General features: G+C 33.3%; 1 protein-coding gene across 1 annotated transcript in view; it reads left to right on the top strand.

Moving 5' to 3' along the window:
• The first annotated feature begins 685 nt into the window (after positions 1–685).
• Positions 686–12500, top strand: part of LOC136849423 (leucine-rich repeat and IQ domain-containing protein 1-like) — a 16667-nt gene continuing 4852 nt past the window's right edge. The window contains exon 1 of the mRNA XM_067122774.1: positions 686–829. Within this exon, the coding sequence (XP_066978875.1) occupies positions 686–829 (144 nt within the window). The remainder of the gene's footprint in view (positions 830–12500) is intronic.

Here is a 12500-nt window from a genome sequence, read left to right as displayed (position 1 = left end):
GTATGTTGTATAGATATTTATTATTATTTATCAACTAAGGTATTTTTTATACAGACATATACTGCGTGTCTGCATAAAAACATGTTGAATATTCCTTGCATTTTAGGTATGTTGTATAGGTATTTATTATTATTTATCAACTAAGGTGTTTTTTTATAGATATGCACTGCATGTCTACGTATAAACAAGTTGAATATTCCTTGCATTTTAGGTATGTTGTATAGATATTTATAATTATTTATCCACTAAGGTGTTTTTTTTATTACGGCATGGACTGTATATCTACATATTTACACAGAATGAATGAGTACTGAGGAAATATCTATGCATTGCTTTCAGATCACTTATATATTTATAGCCATAAGATCTTTTTTGATATTTATAATCATATAAAGGAAAATCTAATTTAAATAGACAATATTTATATACCAAAAGACTTCAAAAAGAAGCTTCTTTAATAGGAAAGTGAAGAGAGGCGTAAAAATTGCTGAATATGTCATGGCTAATTTTTTTCTGTAAAAGGTATATAGACAATCTACTCAGTAATTTTAGAAAGTAAATTCCTTCTTATTTAAAGCGGAGAGGAGAGATGTGAAAAAATAAATGCTGTATTGTGCCCAGAATTCAGAGCATAAACCCTTGTTAATTCAGAGCATAAACCCTTGTTAATTCAAATCTCTGGAAAATGTTAATTCAGCGTAAAGGCTGCAAGAAGAAGAAGAAGAAGAAGAAGAAGAAGACGAAGAAGAAGAAGAAGAACAAGAACAAGAACAAGAAGAAGAAGAAGAAGAAGAAGAAGAAGAAGAGATATAGAGAGAAGAAGAACCTGGTAAATGTTAATTCAATGTAAAACCTACAAGAAGAAGAAGAGATATAGAGAGAAGAAGAAGAAGAAGAAGAAGAAGAAGAAGAAGAAGAAGAAGAGATATAGAGAGAAGAAGAATAAGAAGAAGAAATAACCCAGAAGAAAGAAGAAGAAGAAGAGAAAGAAGAAGAAAGAGAAGAGAAGAAGAAAGAAAAACAAAGAGAAGAAGAAGAAGAAGAAGAAGAAACAAAGAGAGAGAGAATAAGAAGCACAGGCGAGATGAACCAACACAAATACGAATGGAAATGACATAAGACGTTGGATGGGGGGGCCCTGAGGAGGTGTAGTTGGGGAAGGGTCAGGGGTGGAGAGGACGCTTGGTAGTGGTGGTGATGAAGTATTTAATCTGAGGATTTGAAAATGTAATTTCAGAAAAGGGAAGAAGGAGATGGTTTAGACGCTTAAGAGATGATGATCATAATGATGATGATGATGAGGCTGAAGACGGCGATGCCCGGGGCAGTTCATTTATCTGTAATTTGTGGAGGAGGAGGAGGAGGAGGGGGAGGAGGAGGAGGAGGGTGACGCGAATGGGGAACTGCTGCAACAAGGCAGAAAAGGGATATTCCCAGAGAGAGAGAGAGAGAGAGAGAGAGAGAGAGAGAGAGAGAGATAGAGAGAGAGGGTATTTGGTGAGCAATGGCATAAAGAAAAGAAAATTTAAAAGAAATTTTTCTTTTGATGAAAACCGAAAGACTGCCGAGTTGCTCTCTCTCTCTCTCTCTCTCTCTCTCTCTCTCTCTCTCTCTAATGACTTGGAATTCAAGTGTCGGAAAATGCACATGGTGAGAAAAGTCCGCAAAGCTGAAATTAAGTACAAACGCAACATTTCTCTCTCTCTCTCTCTCTATATTTATACATATATATATATATATATATATATATATATATATATATATATATATATATGTATGTATATATATTATATATATATAATCTTAAAAATACCAAATAATTTTATATATTATATATCGTATTCTCCTCTGGGTAAATAAAGACTCTCTGTCAATATGTTTTTTATAATGGCATCATAATTTCTTTCTTTCTTTACACATCCTTTTCGTTGTGACAAACGAGAGATTCATGACAACGGAACTGTATGTATATATGTATGTAACCCGTTATTTTTATTGGCCGGTGTTCTTTATATATTTATTTTTTATGTATCAGCCATTTATTTATTTATGTGTTTACTTATTTATTTCGTGTTTTTACATTATTTTCAGAAATAGATCTTTATTTTGATACGTGTTTATGTATTCAGTCATGGATGTAATTTTTCCTGTTCGATTTATTTGCTAAACGTTTTTTTTTTTATTTTTACCTTATGTTTTTTTTTATCTTTTTAAAAGGAAAGAAATGACGGTTTTTTTCTCATTTGTGAATTTGCGGAGTGAGAGCATTTTTTGTAAATATAAAGAATGAATTATTCATTTATTCCAGACTTCAGTCATTTCATTGTCAATTATTTGAGTTGATGTTTACAAGAAAATATCCAACGATTAAATTCACTAAATGAAGATTTTACTTAAATTTTACTTTTTAATCGTAGAATCGACTTTAGTCGAGTCATTTTTTAGCAAATTTATCTTTATTATATATGATCTGATGTCAAGGAACGTTTTTGGGTAAATTTTAGAATCCATAAAATTGCTGGGTATTTTTCCTATAAATGAAAATCGATTAATGTCATTTTTGAAATATTTCTTGTTGTCACTATGATTGTTATATTTTCTAATGTCTGGTATTGTCACGAATGTCATGATTTTACGCTGAACAGAAAACTGTAATCAAGGAGCGTAGAATTCGTAGAAAAGAGTCTTTTTTTTTTGGCAGTAAGTAATGAAAATTTTTTTTTTAAATCATCATGATGACGCAGATGAATAAAGATATGAACTTGATGTAAATCAGAATGTTTCACTGCCTAGAAAGTAATAATGAACACATACATTTGATAATCTTGTTAGGGGGACAGTGCCATCAGTGCGCCTCATGCGGCGCACTGTAGGCATTACTTAAGGTTCTTTGCAGCGTGCTTTCGGTCCCTAGCTGCAACCCCTTTCGTTCCTTTTACTGTACCTCCTTTCATATTCTCTTTCTTCCATCTTACTCTCCAACCTCTCCTAGCAATTGTTTCATAGTGCAACTGCGAGGTTTTCCTCCTGTTACGCATTTCAATTTCCGTTTGAGCGCTGAATGACCTCATAGGTCCCAGTGCTTGGCCTTTGGCCTAAATTCTATATTCAGTATTCAGTTCAATATATTTAATAATAAAAAGTTAATAATAAGATGTTAAACGCAATCTCAGCCATGTCTGCAAACAATACTCAGCGAAAGCACTTGATATTTTTGTTGAGTTATTCCCTTTTCTTCGCTTTCCATGAACCAGAATCATCATAAATTATTGAGAGTGTTATTTGTAAAGCATTGTGTAAATAAAGCACTTCAGAAATATCGATATTATTTAAAGTGAAGTCATTTCTTTTTAGAATTAAATTGAAAATGCTTTAAATTTTAGGACGTTTATTTTTTCTGTACAAAATTTTTACTGTAATTATATTATATATATGTATAAATACACCCACACATACTCGTATGTAAATGCATATATATATATATATATATATATATATATATATATATATATATATGTGTATTAGCCTTATCACATACACAATTGTTCTGTGCATCAGTACAATAACTAACAGGACCTCATTCAAACTGGGTGGTATCCAGTCTAAATATTTATTCAAAAAAGTTACAAGCTTTCTAGGACAAACAGTCCTCATTCTCAAGTATCCGTACAATGTATGTGTGTAGGCTATGTACACATATAATCTGTCTTTTAAAAATCTTGCGGATTTGACTCACTTATAATTTTCATTGCAGAAGATCTCTAACGAAATATTTATTGTAACTTCGGAGTTCCTTAATACAATAGCATTCGTCTCAAAAATGTTGCCGTTTCTTTCTCGCAGCGAAGACAAAACGTTTGCTTTTTGTTCAGTCCAGCAACGTCCCGAAAGATGAAGGGGGAGAGAATCAAAGGAAAGAAATTGTTGAATGAACATAACAAAGGAAGTGAGTGAGAAGGTAAAAGAATAAAGAGTGAAGAAGAATAGGGAGCGTAAAAAGAGGAGATGCGTTAATGAAGTACGTGTTATGGAATAAGAGGAGGGAATATGTATTATGTATATATATATATTTATTTATTTATTTATTTACTTATGTATATGTATATATATATATTTATTTATTTATTTACTTATGTATATGTATATATATTTATATATACAGTATGTATGTATATATATTTATATATTTATTTATTAATTTATTTATATTATATATATTATATATATTTATATTTATTAATATGTATATATATTTATATATATACGTATATATATAGTATATATTTATTTACAGTTATTCATATGTATATATAAATAAATAAATATATATATATATATATATATATATATATATATATATATATATATATATATTTATGTATATACGTATATATGTATATATATGTATATTATAAAATTACCTAGACAAATTCATTTGCATAAAATAACAAGCACTATGGTAATGAAAAGACCATAAATAAATCAGGTTAAACATTACACAATCCCTTTACGCTAACCTTTAGAAACTTTAATCTTGCAATCCTTTATTCCAGAATAAAGGAGTCGATGGGAATATTCACTATAACAACAAAAAAGAAAAAAAGAGAATAAGCAAAAGGTCCATATTTCTTTCATCTTTTTTCCCAACTCCTCCTCCTCCTCCTCCTCCTCCTCCTCCTCCTCCTCCTCCTCCTCCTCCTCCTCCTCCTCCTCCTTCTTTTTTCCCACTTCTCCGCCCTCCCATCTCTTTTTTTTTGTATGCTAAGACTTCTTCTTCTTCTTCTTTTCTTCTTCTTCTTCTTCTTCTTCTTCTTCTTCTTCTCGTGCTATCTTCCTGAATTCCCTTCCTCCTTCTCCTTCCTCCTCCTTTTCCGTTTCCTTCTCCCGGGCTCGGATAGCCCCCAGAAGGAAATTGAGTTGAGATAATGTTATGATCTCAGCCGGGAGGGTGGAAACAAAACACTGGCTCCCTGACGCGGTAGAAGGAGGAGAAGTAGTGTTAGTATTAGTAGTATTAGTAGTAGTAAGGGTTTGCGGTAGTAGACTCTCTCAGTAGTGGCTGCCTTCCTGGTAGTCGTCCGTCGTTCATCTTGTTGTGTCTATTGTTTCTGAGAGAGAGAGAGAGAGAGAGAGAGAGAGAGAGAGAGAGAGAGAGAGAGAGAGAGAGAGAGAGTTACTAAGGAAAGTAGATTATGTGATGATGGGAAGCGAAATATCTTAGAAGAAGACTAGAGAGAGAGAGAGAGAGAGAGAGAGAGAGAGAGAGAGAGAGAGAGAGAGAAAGCATTGCCTAGAAAAGGAGATTAGACATGATGAGGAGAGAGAGAGAGAGAGAGAGAGAGAGAGAGAGAGAGAGAGAGAGAGAGAGAGGTTATAAGACGATGGAATTAGAAAGAGAAATTTCAGGACTGCACAGAGACAAGGAGTTGTCAAGGAAAGTAGACGAGACGAGAGAGAGAGAGTGAGAGAGAGAGAACTCCTAATAGATATGAGTTAGTTACGAGTTCAATTAAAGTGCAATAAGTAGGGCCAAAAATAAAAAAAAAAGTCACAAATAAAAACAAAATAGTAATAAGCAGAGCCAAAAATAAACAGGTAAAAAACGTGCCGAAGTTTCTTCGGCCCAATCGAGTTTTCTGTACAGCGCATAATCAAGGCCACCGAAAATAGATCTATCTTTCGGTGGTCTCGGTATAATGCTGTAAGAGCCAAGGCCCATGAAACTTTCAGCCACGTCCTGGTAGTGGCCTGTCCTGTAGCGTTGCCAGGCGCACGATCATGGCTAACTTTAACCTTGAATAAATTAAAATCTACTGAGGCTATAGGACTGCAATTTGGTATGTGTGATGATTGGAGGGTGGATGATCCATGTGCCAATTTGCAGCCCTCTAGCCCCAGTAGTTTTTAAGATCTGAGGGCGGACAGAAAAAGTGCCGGCGGACAGATAAAGCCGCCTCAATAGTTTTCTCTTGCAGAAAACTAAAAAATAAAAGCGAAATGAAGTACGATTTAAAAAAAACACACGCGGATAAAGCAAGAATAATTATGTATAGGAACGCAGTCATAAAAATATGCAACCTACTCCTCCAATGCATGTATGTATGCCGAAGGTAATTGTAAAAGCCCTTTTTCCTGATGGGATACGAAGGTCCCATCAGTGGACGGTTGATTAGCAACTCATATAAAATTGATCCCTTCCTAGGTAAAGTGGATCCGGGATTTGAAACTGTAATATGGTACTTTTAAAGTTGAGTTATCGAGTTGGCAATATGGCTTGGGTGACTGTACCGGCTATATTCATTTAGAGAAGACGATTCATTTCCACGGTCGTATTTCGTCATTATTCGATTTCTAATCAGTGTTATGGGTGATATTCCTATACCTCTTAGTGTATTTTATAATTATGTATTTTATAAAGCACGACTACCCTACAACAATTCACCTTGTATTTATATTTATTTATATTTTTTTATATATTTATCACTTAATTTACTCATTCAATTTTTTTCTTTTCTAACTTTCTGTATTTCCTATTATCTTACCTCATTCTCTTAGTGTATTTTATAATTTTATATTTTATAATGCATGACTACCCTAAAACAATTCACCTTGTATTTTATTTATTTATATTTTCTTATATAGTTATCACTTAATTTACTCATTTAACTTTTTTCTTACCTAATATCTTTCTGAATTTCCCAATATTTTATCTAATTCTCTTAGTGTATTTTATAATTTTATATTTTATATAATGCGTGACTACCCAAAAACAACTCACCTTGTATTTTATTTATTTACGTTATTATATATTTACCTATTTATTCATTGATCTTTTTGTATTTTTTAATATCTGATCTCTTCTTCCTGCATTTCCTATTATCTTATCTACTTCTCTTAGTGTGTTGTATAATGCTGTATTCTATAATGTATTACTAGCCTAAAACAATTCACCGTGTATTTCAATAATTTTCTTACATTTTTATCCATTTATCTATTAATTTATGAATTTATCTGCTTTTCCTTTCTAGTACCTGATCTCTTCTTTCTGTATTGCCTATTATCTTATTCAACTCTCTTAGCGTATTGTATAATTCTATACATTTCCATATAATCATCTATTAATATATTCATTTACCTTTATTTTCTTTTCTTTTTTTTTCCTTTACGCAACATTACTGAAGAGAAGATCTGACAGGGAGTAAAACAATAAGTGAGGGTTTATATTTCATGTAAGCCCAAAACTGATTATTTCCGGAATCTGCTCCATAACTTCCAGACGAGGGATTCCGGATCTGGAGGGCTTCATTTATGTTGAAATAAGTGTTGTCTATTACATCTTTCGCCATGATTCATTTTTCGAGTAGATTCGCCACCCCCTAGTTGATCAGAACTAGTATATGATAATGTTTGTTGCTAGAGCATGAAGTTTAGCAAAATTTTTTGATGTTCCCATTCCTGAAGCTTATTAGTATATGTATATATATATATATATATATATATATATATATATATATTGGTATATATATATGTATGTTGTATGTATGTACATTATATATGTGTATATATATATATATATATATATATATATATATATATATATATATATATATATATATATATATATATATATATATATATATTGTAATGTACAGTACATATATGAAGAGAGAGAGAGAAAGAGAGAGAGAGAGGTACTAATGATTAATGTTAGTACAGCACAGCAATTCTTTTGAAATATAAATTTGTAAGCTCTATAACAAATGATGTCGTCTCTCTCACTGTCTTTTTTTTTTCCACTCTAAATGGGAAAACCCTAGGACCCCCGAAAAAAAAAAAAAGGAGGAGAAACCCATTTTCGAAGTAAAAAAAAAAAAATAAAAGGATAGGATGAGCGAGAGATGCGTTTGAATTTATTGCTCTTTGATATGGGAACCCCTCCTCCTCCTCCTCCTCCTACCCCTACCCCTTTCTCCCTCCCCGTTCCCTTTCCTCCCTCTTCCCCTTCTCTCCCCTACCCTTTCTGACCTCCCTTTACCCCCTCCCCTCCCCTACCCTTTACCCATCCCCTCCCCTACCTCTTTACTCCCTCCCCTCCCCTACCCTTTACCTCCTCCCCTACCCTACCATTTCCCCACCCCTTCCCCTTCCATCCCCTACACATTTCCTCCCCTCCCCAAAAATGGCTGGACAAGACTAGAAGCAGCAGGGCAAGGCGACGCTGTGTGTGTGTGTGTGTCTGTGTTTGTGTGCTTGTCCCTCTCTCTCCCTCCCCTCCCCTTGTGTTTATGTGTAAGCTTCCTCTCCTTCCCCCTCCCACTCCCTCTACCCTTCCCCCTCCCCCCTAAAAAATTGCCGGGCAAGACCAGGAGCCGCAGAATAAGGAGACGGTGTGTGTGTATGTCTGTCTGTCTCTGGTGTTTGTGTGTTCGCTCCCTCTCCCTCCCCTCCCCTCCCCCCCCTCCCCACCTTCCCCTAAAAAAATTGCCGACAAGACCAGGATAAGGGCAGCGTGTGTGTGTGTCTGTGTGTGTCTGTGACCCAGACTTTATTTATGAGGCCTCACATAAATTTGATAAGGGACTCGTCCCTTCTTTTCGAAAATTATGGGGATTCAGATAGACTCCAAGGGACACATTCACGGCGGTCAGGGGAAGGTGGGGAGAGAAATACGGTTTGTATAAATGCGGTTTCTATAAATAAGCTTTTTTCTTCGTACCGTATTTTGTGGTTCTCGCAAACCCTAATTGGGGGCGTTGATTTATGTACGGTGGTCACTCCGTGGCGTTGATGTTTCGGATTGTCAGTTGAAGGTATACATTTCATACGTTTTATACATTTCATACGTTTTATGCATTTCATACAGTTTGTACATTTCATACATTTTACGCATTTCATACATTTTATGCATTTCATACATTTTACGCATTTCAGACATATTACGTATTTCATACATTTTATACATTTCATACATTTTATGCATTGATACACTTCATACATTTCTTCCCTCATAGTTTTAGTTCTGGTTAAATCATTGTGGTTTCTTATATTTTTTTAATTCACCTTTCGTTATCCACTCAGTTAAGAATTTTTTGGAAAATAAAGTATGTATTTCGATAATAGTTACAGGATATTGTTTATGTCTGAACAGTACATGTACACTTATGCATATACACACACACATATATGTATACTTATATGTAAATATATATATATATATATATATATATATATATATATATATATATATATATATATATATATATATATATAGTGTGTGTGTGTGTAAGTATCTTGGTATATAGAAAACTAGCCTGGTTTTTTCATCGGCGTTTTTTTCATATTCACGTGATAACATTTTAAAGATGAAATATTTTTCGGATGTTTGCAAATATTCATGACGCCTATTTCTATCGTATTTTCGTTCAATGAGGGAAACAAGACGTTCGAGGGAAATCCGCATTGAATTGCTAAACACAGAAAGATTAACCACTTATTAATTATTAATTGCAATGATTCCCATATGTATATATATATATATATATATATATATATATATATATATATATATATATAGATAGATAGATAGATAGATAGATCGATATAAATATTATTTATATATATACATACATATATATCATATATATAAATATAATTTATATATACATATATATATAAATGTATAATATATGCATTCATACCATGGAGAGAGAGAGAGAGAGAGAGAGAGAGAGAGAGAGAGAGAGAGAGAGAGAGAGAGAGAGAGAGAGAGAGAGTCAGTGGGGACGCGACGACATGTCATGTGAAAAGAACAGAAAAGAGAGGCCATGGAAATGGGAAATAGAGAGAGAGAGAGAGAGAGAGAGAAGAGAGAGAGAGAGAGAGAGAGAGGGGGGGGGAAGGAAGCCGACCTTAAGTGGTTGCTTGTAATAGGATGACCCAATGTTGATCTCTTGTCAAGTGCTATCCCACCAGTTTGTAAACACGGGGGAGAGAGAGAGAGAGAGAGGCGGGGGGGAGAGAGAAGAGGAGGATGAGAATGAGGGTAGAGAAGAGCGAAATTGCTTTGTATGACGGAGAGACAGGCTTACAGGCATACAAAACCGTTCACGTGATGTTAAGAGAACAAGGTGACTGGTTCCTAATTGTGTACGCAGGCTTACGTGGTAGACAGTCTTAACTGGTCTTCACTTAGTTTTGCCTAGGTAACTGGCGGCTGTGTGACTGGTTTGTTACGGTTTTTTTTTTTAGCCGTATATAGGCAAATATAACTGATTATTCAAAGAGACTGATAGATAGATGGATGGATGGATAGATAGATTATATAAAATAGTGCAGTTCAGTTCAATTCACATTTATTTCATATCTAAGATAAAGAGGTAAAAAATATCACAGTGATAGGAAATACAAACCATCTATCTATCTATCTATCTATCTATCTATCTATCTATCTAAGATAAAGAGGTAAAAAATATTACAGTGATAGAAAATTCAAACCATCTATCTATCTATCTATCTAGACAGATAGATAGATAGATAGATAGACAGATAGTTAGATAGATAGGTAGATAGATAGATAGATATAGATTACTGCTGAGTTTGGTCGTCCTTCTGCACTCTCATTAAGTCGACTGACCACCAGGTATATAACGTACTTCTTGGGTTAACATATGCCCACTGGTTTTCTCAGCGAACAGAGTTGAGTGCATTGCCGCTCAATCAAAGAGAGAGAGAGAGAGAGAGAGAGAGAGAGAGAGAGAGAGAGAGAGAGAGAGAGAGAGAGTTCATATTCAAATTAAAACTCAAATCTTTAAATTATTGTAACCACGAGAGACAGAGAGAGAAAAAGAGAGAGAGAGAAAGTTGTCAGATTCAAATTCAAATTTCTATATCTTTACAGCCACTAACGAGAGAGAGAGAGAGAGAGAGAGAGAGAGAGAGAGAGAGAGAGAGAGAGAGAGAGAGAGAGAAACCTTCGCAATCATCACTTATCTCAAGAAAGAATAACATACCGATTTTACTGATAAGAAACAAAAAAAAAAAAGAAACAATAAATTATGCAACATTGTATACCGCAGCCAGCATTCACTCCTATGCAATATTCAACCGGCAACAAATTATTCACCTGCTAATTCATTCATGCCATCATTAGCTGTGAAAACACGGAAGGCATCAGGTTCTTCGGGCAAGTTAAAATCGCGTCAAATATTAACAGGCAAATTTAACAAGCCTTAAAGATGCATCAGGAGAATTAAGAAGCATCGGGTATTTTGAAAGAAGCTTTTTATGATATATTTACGCTTTCATAAACTTCAAATGAGTTTTAATTGACGCCTCGCATCGGTTTCCTGCCGAAGGAATGTGGCGGAATGTACATTTCATGATTATTTAAGAGTCGAGATTTGCGCTCTCGCGCGCTTCTGCGTAGAATATTCAGTGCGATTCATTTCGCATTCTTCGTGTAGCTCAGTGGTTCTTAACCAAAAGCTGCTCCCTGGGGATTGGGGGTGGCCGGTTCCCAAGGGGTGCGAGGATGCCTATGAATAATTAAAGCAAAATATATTTTTATATACGCATGTTATTTTTTTCAGCAAAAACATAATAATTAAATTAAAAAATTTATTATTATTTTTTTTCTTTTATTTCATTTTATTTTATTTTTATCTTTTGCAGAAAAATAAATTACATATATATATATATATATATATATATATATATATATATATATATAATAATTATTATTATTATTATTATTATTATTATTATTATTATTATTATTATTTTAGTTTTTTTTATTTCGGCTATTCAGGGGGTGCGAGAACTGACTGCTGATTTGAAAGGGGTGCAGACATTGAAAAAGGATAAGAACCACTGGACTGCAGCTGATGACGATCTTAACGCGGGTTGGAATAAATATGGCCGCTGTGATCATAAAAGGGTTGATAGATTTCGTATCTGGTCTTGTTTTTTATTATTATTATTATTATTATTATTATTATTATTATTATTATTATTATTATTATTATTTGTTTGTAATAGCGCTTATTACTACTACTGCTTTGATCATAAAAGGGTTGATAGATTTCGTAACTGGTCTTGTTTATTATTATTATTATTATTATTATTATTATTATTATTATTATTATTTGTTTGTAATAGCGCTTATTACTACTACTGCTTTGATCATAAAAGGGTTGATACATTTCGTATCTGGTCTGTTTTTATTATCATTATTATTATTATTATTATTATTAACATTATTGTTGTAATTATTAGTCTTATTATTATTATTATTATTTGTTTGTAATGATACCTATTACTAATACTGCTTTTGCGTATTTTTGTTATTATTAGTAATAGAGCTTTATTACAACTACTGTTTCTGAGTATTATTATTATTATTATTATTATTATTATTATTATTATTATTATTATTATTATTATTATTAATAATTGTAATACCGTTGATTACTAATGCTACTTCTGCGTATTATTATTATTAT

Source organism: Macrobrachium rosenbergii, chromosome 21, assembly GCF_040412425.1.
Source record: "Macrobrachium rosenbergii isolate ZJJX-2024 chromosome 21, ASM4041242v1, whole genome shotgun sequence".
Lineage (NCBI taxonomy): Eukaryota > Metazoa > Arthropoda > Malacostraca > Decapoda > Palaemonidae > Macrobrachium > Macrobrachium rosenbergii.
This window is presented reverse-complemented; position numbering and strand designations above follow the sequence as displayed.